General features: G+C 35.4%; 1 protein-coding gene across 1 annotated transcript in view; it reads left to right on the top strand.

Moving 5' to 3' along the window:
- CNTN5 (contactin 5) overlaps nt 1-21,102 on the top strand; it is a 495,183-nt gene that overhangs the window by 363,117 nt on the left and 110,964 nt on the right. Inside the window, exons 12-13 of the mRNA XM_077114702.1 lie at nt 10,564-10,691; nt 12,953-13,128. Of these exons, the coding sequence (XP_076970817.1) occupies nt 10,564-10,691; nt 12,953-13,128 (304 nt within the window). The remainder of the gene's footprint in view (nt 1-10,563; nt 10,692-12,952; nt 13,129-21,102) is intronic.

The raw sequence follows: 21,102 nt of genomic DNA, 5'->3' as shown, positions 1-21,102 counted from the left end.
ATTTTAAAAAGTAAGGATGTTTACTCTTACCACTTCTATTCAACTACTTCTATTCGATTCTATTCCTTTAGAGATCCTACATAGTGCACTAGGTCAAGGAAAAGATGCCTACAGATTAAAAAGAAGACATAATACTGTCTTTATTTGCAGACAACATAATGGATTACTTAGAGAATCACATGAATTTTTTTAAAGCTAGGAGAGCTAATATTTAGGTTTAGAAAAGTGGCAGATAAAAGATCAACAGACAGAAATCAATTGTATTTCTGCATACTATCAATGAACAATCAGAAATTTAAAATAAAAACCAATAATTAAAAAAACAAGAATTGAGACTTCCAGTCTGGACAAGATAGTCTAGAATATTTTACCCTGCTCCTCTCTGCTAGGTACAACTATAAACTTTGGAAATTGTTCAAAAGACAAGCAAAGGAGAACTCTGAAACTTGGGAAGGAGAAGGCAAGTTGGTTGGGGACCCCAGGACAGAAGGAACAGCAGTGACAGGGTATGTTGTACACTCCACCTAACTGAAGAAAGCCACCCAGAACGGGCACTTCTTGACCCTGGACTAGAAACAGAAGACATCTCTGTTAGGTTCATTTCTCTCCAAGCTCAAACTTGAGTCCCTTTTACAGCATTTGATGAGTCTGGCACCACTGGCAAGGGGGATTTATTAGGAGCCTCATCAAAAATAAGTGGCACTTTCCTTTCCCGTCAGGTGTAAGTCCTACCTTTTCTATCAAGAGATAAGGAGGCAGGTAGGAGGAACTATCAAGAGAAATCCAGCTACAGCAAGGGTACCAGTCCAAGAAGTCTCTCTGTCTCTGCAGGCCTGAGACACCCCACCTCACCCAGAGAGACCATGGTGGCCAGAGGGCACCTGTAGGGAAACCCCACCTCTTCCCCTCTTAGAGGCACCTGCCCAACTCCCACCCCCGGCGGTAGATATAAAGATGGAAAATAAGCACATGAATACTCAACATTATTAGTCATGAAAGAAATGTTACTTAATCTACAAGAAGATTCCAGGACCTACCTATTACAATGGCTAAATTAAAAAGACTGACAATACTAAATGTTGCAAAGACTATCATTGCACTGCTGGTAGAAATTTAGAGTGGTACAAACACTTAGAAACCTTATGGCAGCAACTTAAAAAGTTAAACTATATGGTACTGTGATCCAACCATTACAGTCCTAAGTATTTATCCAAGATAAATAAAAGCATATATTCACAGGACATTTGTACACAAATGTTTATGACAGCTTTATTTCTAATAGCCCAAGTTGAAAACAATCTCACAACCCACTCGGCAGAAAGTGAGTGGATAAATAAATTGTATATATGCATAACAAAATCTTACTTAGCAATACAAAGGAGTAATAATTGCAATCGTTACATGACTCTAAAAATAACTATGCAAAGTGAAATAAAAGAGACAAAAAGAATACATATTGTATAATTCCATTTTTTAAAAATCTGGAAAAAGCAAACTAGAGACAGAAAGGTCAGTGGTTGCCTAGTGATAGGGATGAAATGAGAAGGTGCTGGGGTGAAAGAATCCAAAGGAACACAGGTGCACTTTTGGGAGTTCTGGATATGTTAACTATTTTAACTGCGCAAATGGTTTCATGACTGTATCCAATGTCAAACTTTTCAAAGTGTATGCTTTGAACATGTGAACGCATTGTATGTGTATTATATTTCAGTAAAGCTATTTTTTTAATTTGTAGTTTCCTACTGTCCTTAAAATAAATAGCAGATGTTTTTCATGGTACACCAGGTCCTGTATGATCCTGCCCTACTCTCCAGTCTCACCAACTTCAGTTTGTGCCATTCCTGTCCATCATAACTGGCCATTTGGTTCTTCCAAGGTTTCATGCTCCTCCCCACCTCAGGGCCTTTGCAAATACTACTTCCCTCTGTTTTCTCACCCTTTGGTTCTCATCCTTCAGATCAGTTCCAATATTACTCCTCCAAAAAAGATTTATCTAGCCCACTGACCAGAGGAGGTTTTTATACTAAGTACTCATTCAGTTTCTTTGGCTGCACAAGCAAATACCATGCAATGGATTGGCTTAACCAGTGGGAATTTATTAGGTCACAGTTTTGAGGATAGGAAAAGTCCCAGTCATGCCCGAATCACGGTGATGTTTTCTTCTGAAATACTGGTATTCTGGGGCTGAATGCCAGTGATCTTTGGTTCTTGGCTCCTGTCACATGGCAGCACACATGGCAGTCTCTCCTGAACTCCCCTTTCTTATTTGGATCCCACTGACCAGTTTCTTGTTTTCTGTGGCTTTCTCTCTCTCTGTCTGAATTTCATTCCACTTATAAATGACTCCACTGGTAGAATTAAGACCCATCCTGATCAAAGTAGGCCACATCTTCACTGAAAGTGGTTTCTTGTTTAATGTCTCTCTCAATCCAATAAAGTACAATAATTTACATGTATTATCTAAGTTAATGTTTCAAAAACTCTAGTTAGATATTATAATGGCAGTTTAACATATAAAGAAAGTGACTAAGTAATTTTGCTCAAGATCACACACATAGTAGTCATTTGGAGTGATATGAATCAACCATCTCTTACTTTAAAGAATATAATCTTAATTAACCCCAGTGATAAAATACCAGAAAGAAATCTAATCGGGAGCTCATAATATAATCTCTAAGTAACATGGCAGTAGGTAATTCATGGTATTCCCAGGCAGACAGTTTGCCTGGAAAGATCGAAACTAGATTGAGTGGTATTTGGCAGGTGGGCAAAGAAAGGAAATAGAGGATCCAGAAAATGTTCCTGAAATTTGGAAGACATAGTAGGCATTAAGTAATCATCAAGATAGGGGTAAGCACAATGCTTTCCTAGACACACTGTGATACAGACCAGATTAACAAGGCAAAAATCCAGTAATTAGGATTATTATAATACAAATAATTACCTGCTAAGACATCTGCTGATCTAAGCAGAACACATGGACAAGTGGAGACTCCAAAAATTCATTAAGCATGACTTGATCCTGAATGCTAGGATGCTAGTTTACAATTCTTAAAACCTTTCCTTTTCCCAACAAAACTTTATCTCACCCCTCCCTTTCTGCCTGACTCCAAATCCAAGGATCTTGCAGCAGGATGAATTCAGACAACTGAAAATTCCAGAAAGTAGAAGTCATTTGGTAATAGGTGAGGGGATTTATTTGATATTAATTGAATTAATTCAATATTCAATTAAGTAATTATTTATGCAATAACAAGACATTATTATATAAATCATATACATTGACGAATGTGTTTTTTACCCTAAGTTTAAAAAAAATGAGTTCATTTGATAAGGATTTACAATGTGAATCAGTAGACAGGCTTTTGCTTAAATGACACTGCCACTTGACAGATAAAAATCATAGTATTCAAAATTCTTCAGCCCCAGAGTGGATTGGTGGCCTAAATTAAGGGGTGTTCACAAACTGTCTTTTAAAGGAAATTATAATAGATGGCCAGTGAGAAAGGACTTACCTTCATCAATAGCTGAAACACTTCCAGTATTTAAGATATTTATTTCTTTAATAGAGGTGAACTTTTACAGCAAACATCTGACCTGCTAGCTTAGAATCTGCTAACATCAGTAAAATCCAAATATATTCAAGATATTAACAATCTGAAAAAACTAATAATTTAGCTGAATTTCAGTAATGTTCATAATTCTCATAACTCATATATAACTTTTGTAGCATGTGTATCTTTGGGATTGAAGTTGAATAAATACATTATATTTCGTTATTATAGAAAATGTGCACTATCTTAAATAATGAACCAAATTTTTTCATGACCGTCTTGAATGGATATATAACGTCTGAGGACACTAGGTTTTCAAATGCTTCAAGCTACTATCTATCATAGACATAATTTGAATGTGAAATTTTCTACTCCTATTCTTAGTTATACAATTTGGCTTGTTTCTAAATTTATGTTCCTGTTTACACTCGATAAATCAAGTTAGATCCATGCTGAAAATGATATGGTGTTTTTAAAAGGAGTCTTCGTTGATGGCAATATGTAAGTATGCATTGATAGCAAGTATTTCAACAGCCTAGAATCTAATGCCAGTTGTTAGAAAGTTCAAAGCTTTAAATAACCTTTGGTTCTGATTGGCAAGATCAAATACACATCTCATAAAATATCATGAAGAGAACTTCCAGGAAAGATGCAGAGTATGGAGCTACAGGACTCATTTCTTCCTCCAAAACAGCTAGCAAACAGGCAGGGACTGTCTAAGACAACCATTCTGGGACTCTAGAGGCCAGAAGCACACTGAACAGCATCCAGAGCAGAGCAGGAGGAGCAAATGAGTAAACTGTGGTAAAGATACTCTGATGGGAGTAGCTTTCTCCACACAGTGGCTACCAGGGCCCATCCCTGACTCCTGTGGCAGACCACCTCAGGGTCCAGCCCCGGGCTCACTGCTGCTATAAGAAAGAGACATAAAAATCCTCTTCTCCAAGAATGGCAGGGGGCTCGGGGAGCTGGGGTTGGTTATGGCCAAGCACTGAACATAACTTGTGTTTGGTGAAATACTGGGTTCTGGCTCTGAGCTAATGTTGCAACGTGCCCCAGAAAAAATGTGGTGGCAACTGCTATTTCAACCCAGCCCCCAACAGAGGTGTAGGTAATGGGAGTTTAAATGCACAGTGCTTAGTTAGGGCTGTAGGGAAGAGTTTGTTTAAGGGTATAATCAGCTGGGCAGGCCCAGAAAGTGCAAGTTCAGGGAGCTGTCCAAAAGGCATCTGACATTTTTTCTGACCCTCTCCTCAGGGCATTTTGAAGCCAGTCTGTGCCTCTTTTGTGAGTCCCTGGTCCTATTTTGGCTGGGAAATGACTTTGGAAAGGCCTCTCCAGGGAGACCTTCCTCCTAGAATCTTCCCTCCAGGCAAAAGCAGCTAGGAACAATGAAGAGAGTATTAAAAAAAAAAAAAAAAAAAAAATCTACAGAGGCAAGACAAAAACAGAACAGATCAAGATTCCCAGATAAAGAACAGAGAAAAGGAAACTTTCCCCTGGAATGAGAGAATTGCATAAATACTGCAATTGTAAAAATGGCACCACACATCCAGGGCAAGAATCAGATGAAGAGCTGAAAAAATCAAATCAAACATGCACTATTCTAAATGTCTGGAATTAAATGACCTATGAAAGAAGAGACTTCATAAAAAGCCTATTAACAATAGAAGCCTAGACAGGAGAAAAAAACTGACCTTCAGAGTAAATTCGTCAACATAATCAGATACCCAGAGAGCAACAAAAATTTACAAACCATTGTGAGAAAGAGGAACATATGGCTCAGTCAGAGGACCAAATTGAAACATCAGAGGAGACACAGAATTTGCAACAACCAATCAAAACTCTTTAAACAGGTCTTCTAAATCAATTCAAGGTAACAAAGGAATTGTGTCTAGAGGGACATAGGGTATTAAGAAGACACTGGGTGAACATAAAGAATTTGAAAGTATAAAAAGAAGCATAACAGACTATGGGAATGAAGGTCACAATAGAAGAGATTTAAAATACATTAGAGGCATACAACAGATTAGAACAGGCAGAAGAAGAATCAGTGAACTAGAAGACAGGATAATCAAAATCTTACAAATGGGGAACAGATAGAGGAAGTGGAAAATTTGAGCAGAGGGTCTCAGGGAATTAAATGACAGCATGGAGCACACAAAGATACACACCAAGGGTGAACCAGAAGGACAAGAGAAGGGAAAAGGAACAGAAAGAATATTTGAGGAAATAATGGCCAAAAATTTCCCAACTCTTATGAAAGACGTAAATATACATGTCCAAGAAGTGCAGCATACCCCAAACAATAAATCTAAATACATCTGCTCAAAGATACATACTAATTTTTCAAATGCCAAAGATAAAAAAGAATCCTGAAAGCAGCAAAAGAAAAGTGATTTGCCATACACAAGGGAACTGCAATATGACTGAGTGGTGATTTTTCAAAGAAACCATGTAATCAAGAAGGCAGTTGTATGATAAATTTAAGGTGCTGAAAGAGAAAAAACTGCCAACCAAGATCACTTTATCCAGCAAAACTGTTCTTCAAAAATGAGGAGTTCAAAATATTCACAGATAAACAGAAACTGAGAAAGCTTTTCCACAACAGCCCTAAAAAATAAGAAATATTAAAGGAAGTTCGGCAAACTGAAAGGAAAAGATGGGGAGGGGGACTTGAAGAAGAGGGTAGAAATGAAGATTATTAGTAAGGATAGCTAAAAGGAGTTAAAAAAAAAAAAAGATATGGCATATAAAAACCAAAGGATAAAATAGGTGAAGTAACTACTGCCTTAATTAATAACATTGAATGTTAATGAATTAAACTCCCCACTCAAAAGACACAAATTGGAAGAATGGATAAAAAGTATGATCCATCTATGTTTTATCTATAAGAGACTCACCTATGACCTGAGTGTGAACATAGGTTAAAAGTGAAAGGTTTGAAAAGGACATTCCATGTGAACAGTAAGCAAAAAGAGCTGTGTTAGCTCTTCTAACAGTAGATAAAATAGATTGTAAATGCAAAACTATTATACGGGACAAAGGACACTTTTAATAAAAGAGGTAATCCACTAAGAAGAAGTAATTAGTATTTATCAACCTAACCATGGTGCCTCAAAATACATGATGCAAACACTGACAAACTGAAGGAAGAAAGAGACATCTCTACAATGTATTAGATCTCCAACAATAGCTGGAGACTTCAATACACCACTCTCAACAATATATAGAATATCTAGACAGTGGATCAATAAGAAAATAGAAAGCTTGAAAATTATGATAAATGAACTAGACCTAACAGAAATATACAAACAGTGCACCCCCAAACAGGAGTATTTACATACTTTTCAAGTGCTCATGAATCATTCGCCAGGATTGATCACCTGTTGGGTCACAAAGCAAAGCTCTGTATATTTAATTTTTAAAGACTGAAATTATACAAAGCATTTTCTGGGATCATAATGAACGATGCTGGAAGTAAATATTAGACAGAGAATTGGAAAATTCACAAGTATGTGGAAGTTAAACAGTGCAATCTTAAACAATCACCGGGTCAAATACTTGATTTGCAAATACTGATCTGCAAGAGAAATCAGTATATCTTGAGACAAATGAAAATAAGAACAAAACATATGAAAACTTTTGGCATGCAGAGAAGGCAGTGCCACAAGGGAAATTTATAGCCCTAAATGCCTACATTAAAAAAGAAGAAAGCTAAAATCAAAGACCTAACTGCACATCTGGAGGAACTAGAAAAAGAGCAGCAGACTAATTCCAAAGCAAGCAGAAGAAAAGAAATTAAAAAAAAAAAAATTTAGAGTGGAAATAAATAAAATTCAAAATAAAAAATAGAATTCAAACAAATATTGGTTCTTTGAGAGGATGAATAAAATTGACAAACCCTTGGCTAGATTAACAAAGAAAAAAAGAAAAGAGATGCAAATTAAAAATTCAGAAATGAGAGAAGGGCACACAGCTAACCCCACAGAAATAAAAAGGCTCAATAAGAGGATACTATGAACAATGTATGCCAACAAATTAGACAACCTAGATGAAATGGACAAATTCTTAGAAAGATATGAACAATCTACATTGACTCTAGAAGAAATAGAATACCTCTATAGACTACTCTCAAGTAAAGAGATTGAATCAGTCATCAAAAACCTCCCAAGAAAGAAAAGGCCAGGAACAAATGGCTCCATGGGTGAGTTCTACCAAACATTCCAAGAAGAATTAATATCAGTACTGCTTAATCTCTCCCAAAAACTTAAAAAGAAGAAACACTAACTCATTCTATGAGTCTAGCATCACCGTAATACCAAAGCCAGATAAAGATACTATAAGAAATGAAAATTACAATAAATATAATAAATATAAATGCAAAAATCAACAAATCTATGCAAATTGCATCTAACAGCACATTAAAATAATCATACGCCATGATCAAGTGGGTTTTATCCCAAGTATGCATGGTCCAACTGCAAAAAATCGATATAGAGTACATTAACAGATTTAAGGGGAAAAACACATTATCAGTTCAATTGACACAGAAAAGGCATTTGACAAAATCCAGCATTCTTTCTTGATAAAAACCCTTTGAAAAATTGGAATAGAAGGAAACTTCCTCAATTGGATAAAGAGCATCTATGAAAACTCACAGCTAATATCGTACTCAATGGTGAAAGACTGAAATCTTTCCCTCTAAGATGTGAAATAAGACAAGAATGCCCACTGACACCATTGTTATGTAATATTGTGCTATAAGTTCTAGCTAGGGCAATTAGACAAGAAAAAGAAACAAAAGGCATCAAAATTGAAAAAGAAGAAGTAAACCTTTCACTATTTGAAGATAACATGATCCTATATATAGAAAGTCCTGAAAAATCTACAGTAACTTCTACAGTGAATAAACAAGTTCAGCAAAATATTAAGATGCAAGACTAATAGCAAAAATCAGTAATATCGTTTCCCGGTGCTTGCCCGTGGAAAAAAAAAAAAAAAGCTCAGTATATATACACAGTAAGGAGCAAATCTGAGGAGGAAATAAAGAAAAACATTTCCATTTATAATTGCAACTAAAAGTTTATTCCTAGTTGCAATTGTAAATTCCATTTATATATATATATATATATACACATGTATATATTTACTTTTATATCCTTAGTATATATACCAAGGATGTAAAGGACCTGTACAGAGAAAACTACAAAATAGTGCTAAAATAAATCAAAGAAGACCTAAGTAAATAGAAGGGTATTTAATGTCCATGGATTGAAAGACTTTATAATGTTAGTATATCAATTCTACCCAAATTGATTTACAGATTCAAGACAGTCCCAATCAAAATTCCAACAATATACTCTGCAAAATGAAAAAGTCAATCATAAAATTTATTTGGAAGTATCAGGGGCCCCAAATAGCCAAAAATGTCTTGAAAAAGAAGAACAGAGTTGGAGAACTCTCACTGCCTTATTTAAAAGCATATTACAAAGCTAGAGTGGTCAAAACAGCATGCCAGTATGGTACTGGCATAAAGATATTGACCAATGGAATCAAATTGAGAGTTCAGAAATCGCCCATCACATCTACAGCGTATGGATATTTGATATGGCCCCCAAGTCCACTCAACTAGGAAGGAATAGTCTCTTCAACTAATGGTGCTGGAAAAACTGGATATCCCTATGCAAAATGAAAGAGGAGCCCTATGTTACTCCATATACAAAGAATTAATGAAGAATCATTCAAAGACCTAAATAGAAAAACCAAGACAATATAAGTGCTTGAAGAAAATATCCAGAAGCATCTTTAACATCTTGTGATAGACAATGATTTCTTGGACTTTACACCAAAGTATAAGCAGTGAAAGAAAGAATAAATAAATGGAACCTCCTCAAAATTAAAAACTCTCAGGCATTGTGCTGGTTTGAAACTGTTGTGTACCCCAGAAAAGCCATATTCTTTAATTCTGATCCAGTACTGTTGAGTGGGATCTTTTTTATTAAGTTGTTTCCATGGAGATATGGCCCACCCAATTGTGGATGGGACCTTTTGATGAGGTGGTTTCCATGGAGAAGTGTCTCCACTCATTCAAGGAGGTCACTTATTGGACTCGTTTAAGAGGGAACCATTTTGGAAAAAGCTTTAGAGCTGATACATTAGAGACCTTTGGAGATGCATAAAGAAAATGCCTCTGGGAAAGCCATGTTAGTGAGTAGATGGACACACTGTTGAAATAATAGGTTATATTTCAAGAACAGAGAAGGGAGAAAAGACAAGTTACCAAGTAAATTTGAAATTCATGTATTTCTGGACTGGTGAATACACAGGAAAATACAGTAATACCAAATATCAGCCTCATTTTCATTGACTTCTAAAAAATGCTTAATAATTCTTTCATTTTTCACCTTCATATAGGACTCAAGTTCCACTTTTAACAAATGTCTTAAGAGGCTGAAATGCAAACTCAGATAACATGGTCAATGTTTAAGAAGGGGCAGTATCAAGTTTTACCCTCGCTTCAGAGTTGGCACTGTGGAAAATCTCCATAAATCATCTCTTGACCATATATAATTAATTTTACATTCTGTCCTTGTTCTCCTCTATGCTTTAGGCTGTTTCTTTTTATATTTAATTTTTTAACTTGCTCTTGGTCTGAAGTGAAGTACCTAAGCATAATATTAAAATATTACTGGGTGATGTTATAGTAACAAGTTTGAATAACCAAATTGAGGGTCACCTTTTTCCCATAAGTTTTGAAATTGACTGTCAGAAAGCATCAAAAGAAATGTAACTTGTAACTCAGTAATCCTTTTGAATAGAAGATGTTAAGTGGGTTTATGGCATTATTTCTTTGAGGGGTAAAATCTTTCTACTACCACTGCATATTTTCAAAGTGATCCTATATTTATTTTTACCTTGGAAATGGTTTCTGACTTCACCAGAGTTTCTTACCACTTAGCTAATTTTCAGTAAACCAGGAAAAAAAGTATTTTTTAATAATTTTCAGAATAGCTATTCTTCCAGACGGGAGTCTACGGATCCTAAACACTTCTAAATCAGACGAGGGAAAGTACGTTTGCCAAGGGGAAAATGTCTTCGGTTCTGCTGAAATTATAGCCTCGCTGTTGGTGAAAGGTAAGAAAATGTGGCTAACTGCTTTATAAGCACAGTTTCCCGTATAAGAAAGACAATAAATATGCAAATATATTTGCACATGGGGTGTGTCTGCGCGTGCGCATGCATGCTTCTCTTTCTAAAATACTTTGTAAACATGGAAATAACCCAGCCAAAAAGGCCCTTTCCATCACTTAGGGGACCATAAAGGAAGGAACATCATGTTGGTAAAAATTTGAAGATTTTGGTTTGAACAAAATATAAGTGGATAATAAAGATTTCTGAATTTTTAGTCAGTTAGTCGCAAATTTTAAAGATATGCCAGCAATATAAAAATGATTTTCCCCTATCAAAATTACTTTTAGCATTGATCAGTAACTTTCCCTTGTTTCCACTTCAACTGGTGGTTTTTGGCAGAAAAAGAGCTGCAAAAAGAGGATGCTAATGTGTGGTAGAGAGTTGCGCTTCTGATGAACTGGTGTCAGAGCTGGTCATTGATGTTTGCATGAATGGAATTTTTATTTACCTTTACTTTTTAGTATAAGAAATATTGCTTACATCTTTATGTTCATTTTCTATTTCTACAGAGAGCTAGATTTCACACAGAGAACATTCTTTAATGACCATATCTCATTTTGTACATGAGTAAGAAAATGTCATATATTAGGCAATAAAATCTCTTCATTTGACAAAGGACTAGTCTTTAAAACTGAACTCAATCCTTAGTTAATTTTCCTACTTGTTCTTGTGTTTTATAGCAAATCAGTTTTTGACCATTAAAATATGGAAATGTTAGTTTTTATTTCTTTGTTAATAAAAATGTAATTAAAATACCAGCAAGCTGATATTTTAGAAAAGAGGTAAATGTACACAGAAGGAAGAAATGAAAGATGTTTTCATTTATGTCATGCATTAATGGGATCCAACCGAATCTTCTGTTCTTTCTCTTATTCCTCTTGTATCCTATTCAGCATTTATTGTAATAAAGCGATGCTGGCTACACAGAATTTTTTTTAGACAGCAATACAAATGTTTTCTGTTAAACATAGTTAAATAGAATATTTATTTACCCAGAATACTCCAATCCCCACAAAGTTTAAACTCCTCTGGTATACTATGGTTTTCTCTGTTCTCTGAGGAAGCCAGAATTTAGAATACCACAAGGAGTATTTGACTTATAGACTGTTAATATTTACAGTGGCATCCTGTTCTATGGTTGCACTTTGCTCTCAGTGATTGCTTAGAATAAAGTTGGACATTAAAAGATTGGATCAGGAGTTAGGAGTGGAGCTTTTTCTAATTACACTATTGCAAACAATAGAAACTAGGAAAAATCAGCTAATTTTTCATCACCTGTGTTCATCTTCTTGCAGTATCTACAACCAGGAATCCAATTAGGAAAAAAGGCAAAATCAAAGTTTCATCTGCATCATCTTACTACTTTATTCAAAATACATCGTATTGTAGTCATTTGATCACTAGCTTAAATTAACAGCCTATATTAGCCTTTACTGGTTCAAAGTTGCACTAAAGTCCAGTGTGTCTGCTTAAAAGAGAAAAACTAAATCAATCATAATTTGTAAAGCATATTTTTTTCTCAAGATATTTCCATTTTGTGGTTTTGCCTTTCTTTTTGTTAGAAAAATTAAGCCATCCACAAAACATGACCAATGATTTTCTATAATCAGTCAGAACGTGCCCCTTCTACTTGTAAGAAAGTTTTGTAGAGTGTAAAACAAATACAAGGTGGTGAAGTAGTAGTATTATATTTTTCTGTCTGTTAAGATAGTAATTTAGGGGAAGATGCTTTCTATTGCCTTAGAGACTTATGATCTTTAAGGGGGTAAACTCCCCCCTGAGCTCTTCCACCTGAAAGATGAAGCATTTTCTATTTAAAAAAAAAAAAATCCTTTTATTATACTTGATGACCCTTGAAGGCAGACAGGTGGCTATTGCTTCCTTTGTAAATTTTCTTCCTTCCAGAATGCAAAATACTGCCTCTGGTTATTTCATTGCTTATCATTTTGTCCAAGTTGACTTATTAATTGAAGTAGGAACTCTTAAATCATTATAGTCTCCTACAAAAATATAACAAAATGTCCTAGATCCAAAAACTTAATGTTACATAATAATTTACTTAAAAGTGTGGAAAATGTGGTATTTGTGTTTGGAGCAACTGTACTGTGTAGATTACTTATTTATGTTCTTCTCTATTTAAAATACACACATAGAATGTAGGGAAATATTACATATTGATTGTTAATGTATTTTTATTTCTATAGAACCTACAAGGATAGAACTTACTCCTAAAAAAACAGAGTTAACAGTAGGAGAAAGCGTTGTCCTTAATTGCAAAGCAATTCACGATGCTAGTTTGGATGTCACTTTCTATTGGACACTAAAAGGACAGCCTATCGATTTCGAGAAAGAAGGTGGACATTTTGAAAGCATCAGGGCCGTAAGTGAATACACTTTTATATTTTGTGTACTGATAATTTTAGAGATTTTTCACTCAAATGTAAAAATGTCCTGATTTATAAATGCTCAGGGAAAAAACATTTACTTTTTTCCATTATTTTGGGCATATCAAACTGAAAGTAAAAGTTATTTTAAAGCTTCAGTGAGAAATCTAGAATATATATGCGAATCTGGTTTTCTTGCCACTTTTCTCTTATTAATATTGTCAATATTTACGTATTATTTCTCAAAAGTTATATTGTACATAAAGTGGTTATTGAATTATTTAGAACATTCTGAATGGTAAATATGGTAAAATAAATAAATGAAAAGTCCTGCTTGTCCTAATCTTCAAGAAATAGTAAGTTTGGGAGATTTTTTAATTTCTCCTATAGACATTACACAAGTGATCCACTGTAAGTCTACAAAGGAATGAAAAGAGTTTCCCCAACACTCTTCCCACCCACTGTTGCTTGAAAGACAAAAAGGTAACATAATGACAGGGAGAGGGAGAAAGAAAGATGGAGCTAGAGAGGAAAAGAGAGAGATTTTGGCTACAGTGTCCCTAAAGAGATGGAAAAATCTGAATACAATCTTTACCTACAAATCCAATTTAAAATGCTACCATGTACTTAAAATATCAACTTAGTTCTTCCCTAAATGTTTTTGGAATCATTGGCAAACCAAAGCTGTAGTGAGTCTAAACATATAAAACTCATTTAGGGTTGCATTTTATTTTAAAGGTACTATGATACAGTGAAAAAAATCATGGACCCAAAGTCAGGAATTCTCTAGATCAAGTCCAGCCATATCCCTAATCAATAGGGTAACAAAAAACCGGTCACTTAATTTGTCCCAACGTTTGCCTCTCATAGGGAAGTAAAACAAAAGAGTTGAACTAAATAATCCCTCAATCCCTTTCTAGTTTAGAATTTGATAAGTGTGTATTAGGAATAGGATAAAGTTAAGCTTCCTGCTGTATTGGCCAGTCTCTCTAAAATGAGCACTCTCTGTCAAATTATTCCTTTTATCCTGGTTTACATTGCAATTAATGGGAGAAACTATATGAATAAAAAACAATTAGTGACTGGGTTTTCACCATCTCATTAAATTAAAGATTAATGTTGTTTAACTATTAATGATTAAATTACATGCAAAATATTTACATCCTGTTAAATTAAACTTACTTCCCTATAATTTGTAGTTTTCCGTCTTCCTTTACCTCAGGTTGATAATTCCCTTAAGATAGTGAACAAATTTTATGCCATGAATGTCATAAAACAAAACCGGGAGAATATAGTAATTTCTTACTCCATCAAAAATGTATCTTCCTAAGATTGCCTATAAGCAGTCATTTTGAATTGCCAAATATATGAAATAAAAGTATATCTAAAATGAATGAAGTTCTTTCAACATATATGCAGGTCCCCTTTTTGTTTTAATGTTAATAGGGAAATTAATGGACCCGGTGAAATTATATGGATTCTTATTTCTGCCTCTTAGGAATTACCACTTTAGGTTAAAATCATTCATTTGTATCAATGAATATCTTTAAGCTTTGTCCTAAGGTTGGCAGTTAATATTGCCTGCTGTATCCTTCTTTAAGCCTTGAGAAGTATAGGATTGACCCTTATCCAGAAATGCCCACATAGTTCCAAGCTCAAATTATGCTCTGCCATGTAGATACTGATAATAGACTATAGGTTAGAAAAATAAAGCAAACTATCATACTGAGAAGTGAGAATGTAGAATCTACCAATTTTAGTAGATTTTGAGTGATTTGCAGAAATACATACATACTTGAAAATATTTGGAAGCTTCAAAACTGCCAAGTGTGAACAAAACTGTCTGTCACCTGCCTCCCAATTACCTCATACTCTGATTGGGTCCTGGCTGGCTTCAAGGATGGACATATGCTGGAGAAAACACTATGTACCATTTTGTAACAATGAAAACACAGAGGGGAAAAAAGAACAACATTCTTTCCCTCTTCCTGACCTTCTCCATATGGGAAATAACAAGTCTGGGGAGAAATATGTCTTAATAGGAGGAGCGGAAGTTTAGTAAAGAAGGGAGATGTGGGCGGTTCCTTTGGCTTGTGGGTATCTATGCTTGGGAGGCCATTGGAGGACTCTGCGAGCGGAAGGGGAACCCCAGAGCCCACACGAGGGCCGAGTCGGGTGATGTCAAGGCTTTCTCTGAATATATCATCTTAGGGTATCGGCCCAGCCTAGTAGAGTTAAAATAAAATAAAGTAAAAAGCCAAATGCAATTCTGGGTCTTAAGTAGAAATGGAGTGTGCCTCTGATTTTTACACTCTCTGTGTTAACTGAACTGGGAAAATAAGTCTGCCAGTGGATGACTGAATGGGATGAATCAGCAGAGAAAGTAAAGATTCATTAGAACCAGTTTAAACCAATCAACCAGATTTTGAGGCGGAGGGAGGGAAAGATACCAGAATATTTGTTTCTCTTGCCCTCTTTCTTTAGGCCATGCTTTACAAACCCAGCAATTTGACTGTTTTGGAGTGAATCTGTTATTGAAGCCACAGTTTAAAAGGCCAAGCAGTCCATTAGTCCAGAAATATTTGATCCACTTCACCCAGATCACTTTTTGGCAAGTGATATGAGCTAACTGCATAGGGCAGATTAACAAGGCTATTCTTTAGATTTTAATTCAATTCCATTCTAAGTGCTGTAGGAGTCCAAAGTAGAAGGCATGACCCCGAGCCTCTAGGAGAGTACAATTTAAGGAGAGAGAGAGAGACCAGGATGAACTAGAGATCTGCTATGATAGAGCTGTCACCACAGGCCCATGCGTGCTGGGCTGGTGGAAGGAGTTGCATACTTGAACAGTTCCTAGATGTGTAGGATTTTTGTCAGGGGGCAAGGAGAAGAAACTGCATTTCAGAGCAAGTGAGCAGGTCAAATGAAGACAGAGAGCAGAAGAGTTTACTACATGTTTTAAGAAAACTAAGTAATCGTACAGCATAGTGAGGGCGTATAATAGAAAACATGTCAATATTTGTTGAATAAATATAAAGGAAGGCAGAAGAGGCCTCCTTGCAAAAGGCACTCATTTCCAGGCTGTGGAATTTGGGTTTTATTTGATTGCTGCAGGAAGCCATATGATTCAGATTGGCATTCTAAGATAGTTTTGACAGCTGCATGGAGCCGAGATTTTACTTTTGTAAAGTAAAAGACTTTGTGGATTTTACTTGCACTCTAGATTGGTTTAGCAGAAGTTACAATGAGGAGTCAACCTTCATAAGCTTTGACCTTAAATAAGCATCCTGTTATCAAAGAAAAGCATTTATAATTGTGTTTTGACACCACTGTTTCTGTTGGCCAGAGGTCTATGAGAACCTCTTATTACTCTCAGAATGTCTGAACAGCTCCTGGGTATTGCTAGCTTACCCCAAAGCCATGGTCTTAATGAAGAACTTGATGATTTACTGCTTTCTAGATATTTGAACTCTCTAATTATTCATTTGAGATATAAGCAAGTTTAATCTTTTTAGATATAAAGAACAGCTACACTGAATATCATGGCAGCCTACAATTTTCTTTGTATTTTGGTAGAGAGAAATTCTCAAAACATTTGTCATCAGAATGGTCTACTAAAGAAAATTCGCTTTCTGTAGCAACTCTTCTGAAATTGCAATGCCAAATTATGCCAAATTGCAATTAAATGGGCACCCAAATCAAAATGCTAAATAGCAAGACCCTTTATATTTATCCAATTCTTTAGTTATGACAATACTTTCAGAAAGAGAAGGTGGGAATATTTGACCCCAATTTTTTAATAAGGAAACTGAAAACTAAGACTTTTCAAGGTTACATAAGTACTAAACTGGGGAAATATGATTAAATATAGAGTGATTTTTTAGACTACATTCTCTTGATTCTCCAATTTTAAGTCTTAGCTCTCCATATTCATTAAGCATCTATGTATTCAACCCTTCTCTCTGGACTATGAAAAATAGAAGAGGAAGATTCAATCCAAGTCTTCAGTAAGCATAGAGATGACACAGACATTAAGAAACTCAAGAAAAACTTGATTATAAAAAAGCAATAGCTAAATTTTGTTATTGCAGCCAAATATTTTTGGAGTCTAGAAAAGAGATTAATGAAACTTTTGTCGTTGTAGAGAAAAGGAAGATAAGTTAATTGAGTACCTACTGTGTGCCAAACTTTATATTCAACAGTTCCTCAAATTCTCCTAAGAATCATATAGGGTAATATTATTTTGGGAGAAGTTAGTATCTGACCAAGGCCTCAGAGGATGCAGAAAATTAATATAGTTAAAGGAGAAAGAGAAAGGCAATCTAAAGAGGGAAAATATATTGTTTCTCAAGGTTGTGTGGGTTCTTGGAAATAACTGAGTTGGTCCTAGCTTGATGCATGGATCATTAGCATCATTCAATATCATTAGTGTCTGCTGGAACATTTTGAGTGATGAGGAACTCACTCCTCTGAGGAAGCCCATTCCATTACCAACCAAATCTGAATGTCAGAAAGTTGGAACATAGGAGTAATTATAATAAACTGTACTCTAACCATAAAGAATCATAAGGAAACATGTCTGATTCATAGTCATAGCTTGTGCTGGGTTTTAGGTGAGGTGGATAAAAAGTGGCCAGAATATAAACACATGAATAGATTAGGATTTACATTAGCCAAAAAGCTATAGCCTATGTGAAATTTCCTGTTACAGTTACTTGTGTTCCTAGTGTATCTCCTTGGGATTTAGCTTATATTTCCTAGAGAGTAGAAGCCTCAGAATAGAAGACAGTAAATTCTTAATGGCACTATTCATTTCCTGTTATTAATGGTGTGAAAATCAATGAAATTATCAACAACACCTCCAAGATTTACCAATGTACAAAACTATCAGGGCCTTGCATATATCTGCCACATCCCCTCCTTCATCATATTGGTAGATTTAAATCGTGGAGCCAGGATATAACTGATCAAAAGTGTACAAAGGGGCAGAAGCATAGGCGCTCTACCAAAGACACATGTTCTCTTTGGCTTATTCTGCTCATTAGTAATATTAATACTTTCAAATAGTAAAGCCTATGGACTCTAAGTCTTACGTTTCTTATTTCCTAGCAAAGACTTATCCTTTCTCATCAATCTGTCTCCTGCCTCTTGGCTCTTTTTCTTCCTCTGAATCCTGACAACCTGGTAATTCACAACTTTCTGTTCTTTGCTATAATCTCTTGTCTCCCAAATATTTACTTTATAACAGTTCCCTCCCAGTCTTTCACCAAACTTAAATGTGGTCTTTGCGGCATTTTAGTTGAACAGAAACATTAGATTAGGCACCAGTTAAAGCTTGGAGACTGGCAAAGGAGAGCTGTTGCCCTTAAAGGCTTAAAAATTTTCAGTTCATCCAAGGAAAATGCACTGTATCAGTGCTCCTTCACTTGTCTTTTAAAGAATGTGCTTCTACCCACTGTCTTCTCAAAGTATTAATAATTCTAATAATTCCTATAGCAAATAAGAATGACCATCTTTTTCAGCACATGTATGTTCCATAAAGTCATGTGCGCATGACTAAAACCTGACATTTAAATCCGTGATTCTGTAACATTTTATGTATTACTGAAATAACCTAAGCTATGGGGTCCCTAAAAGCAGGTACTAGTATGTTTATTTTTGATCACTTTGCACTAAAGAGGTCCACAAAATTACCACTCAATCAATGCTTAGTACCACCATTTTGGTTATCTATCTCCATATTTACTTATATTACAGATTGAGCCACAAACCAAACATTGAAGTATACCTCTTCACTTTTTGTACTTTAACACAATTAATAAAGTTAGGCAATGTCTCTAAAGTTATCACATATGAATTGAAAGACTTAGTCATCCAATTCAAAAACCTCAATTTGCTAATTCAAATATAGTCCACCAAAATAGACTTTTTTGGGGTACTTACAGTGAGGATGTGGAAATTTTTACTTACTTTAGAGGCTCCTTTTATGACACCTGTTTTGTCTTTAGATACATTTACATAGCATTATGTGGGATATGAAAACTTATCAGTATCCCTGCAATACTATTTTTCTGTACAGGACTATAGGTCTATAATTTCTCCTTGTTCGATTTTTTTAATTTTTTATTTTTTGGTTGGTAGATTAGTTTTTTTGTTTGATTGTCATTTTCAAAAAGAGAGAATAGTGCTTTTTGATAGAGAAAGACAATTTTAGTTGCAGGTCATGCTGGGAAAAATCAGACCTACAACCTGTATTCTGTGATTTGTGAGGGCATGAAAGTACCGTATTTCCCAAAGCCTGGAGATTCTCATCAGAACCAGCTGAGGTGTTTCAATAATTGGATTGGGAGGAAAGCGAAAATGAGAAATAAAAAACAATCCTTACTTCTAAATAGAATTTGATTTCCTAAATTATAAGCTCCAGAAATTAAATTTGCTTCTAGCTCACTAACTCTAGAAATTAGGAAATGTTTGTGTTTATCTAGGACTCCATATTTTTTCTTTTTTGGAGGTTTTATTTATTCCAAAATTTTTTCTCCACCCTGTGCATATATGAACTTAGATTGAATTTCTTAATACTATATTCTCCTTGGGTTGATTTTTTTAATCAACTAAAAGATGTATTTAATCTAGAAGGAAGTGCCTTTGCCTTTGGGAATGTGACCATGAGTGGCCGCCCTGTGGGATTGTTAACCCCTGGGATTGTTAACATTTACTGTGAAGCCTATCCAGTGATTTCAGTGATGTTTATTAAATCAAATTCCCACCTGATTCTGAGCCATTTTTAATAGTGGATTTCTTACTTAGATATATTAGTCTTTCAGACCACTTAAGTGTGCATAGTATGCCTAACCAGTATCTAATATAAATTTTCATGTAAAATAATACTCCCAATATTTGAGGTCTCAATTCAGAATCGCCACTGTATTTCTTCATTGTCCTAAATTTCTCTTATCTTGGGATTGTACATTGAAGAGTAATTAATGGATCTTGGCTTTAGAACTACTTAACTTTCCCCATCTGACAAAAGCTTGTTTTTCATAAGATAGCAAAAAAAAACTTTATAAATTACATGTGTACTAAAAACAGTGTAGAGTGAATGAACAATCGAGGAAAAAAATGGGTAATATCAAGTCTACCCTTTAAAACATAAAATTGTAGCTTTCCACTTGTATCAAATGCTCAAGTTTCTAAAATGAGTATCTAAATTTCTTTCAGTCTAATACTCATCTTTTCTCAATATAAAGTCTTCACATAGTCAGTGCTTGCTTTTATTTATTAAGAGGCTGATGTTCATATCTTCATATTTTTTGTAATACATTCATCTCCTTCTTGCTTTCCTATGCTCCTTGTCCCTTTCATTATTCATATTGACTTGGGAGCCTGCTTGAATAATTGAACTTGGAAGGATAATTGTGACGATTTTAACTGAGGACAGTGTAGGCCATTGTAGTAGATGCTGTGGTGCTTTGTTCAAATTCCCCCTTCAATACTGAGACATTCTTTCCCAGAGCTGCTGAGAGTACTGGCAACTGACAGCTCTCAACTGAGTCCCTCACTGGGATTGTCCTCAGCCTAAGAGAGTTTCTGGCCCAAGGTGTGTTCCATTCCCCAGCCTGGTGAGTAAAGATGAAGTCATATGGGGTGCTTATAAGGCCTGGCCCCTCGCCTCAAGGCAAGACAACTCAAAAGGACCATCCAGAGTTCCCTGTGGAATGGGCTGAGGTCTTTGTTATGACTGCATCGCAGTTAAACCACTCCCCTGCCCAATTTTACTCTCTTCACTTCGCTACAAGTGTTGATCCCAATGGTGTCTCTCAACGAACTCCCCACACCCAAGTCAGGTTTCTCTGACGACTTAATCAAAGACAGCCATCATTAAGAAAGCACTGGGAACAGATATAAGTAATAATAGCAAAACCATAAAGCTCCCATCTATTGAGTGCCTACTAGATACCTGGCAGTGTGCT

This window comes from Tamandua tetradactyla, chromosome 8, assembly GCF_023851605.1.
Source record: "Tamandua tetradactyla isolate mTamTet1 chromosome 8, mTamTet1.pri, whole genome shotgun sequence".
Classification (NCBI taxonomy): domain Eukaryota; kingdom Metazoa; phylum Chordata; class Mammalia; order Pilosa; family Myrmecophagidae; genus Tamandua; species Tamandua tetradactyla.
Note: the sequence above shows the minus strand (reverse complement) of the source record. Positions and strands in the feature narration are given on the sequence as shown.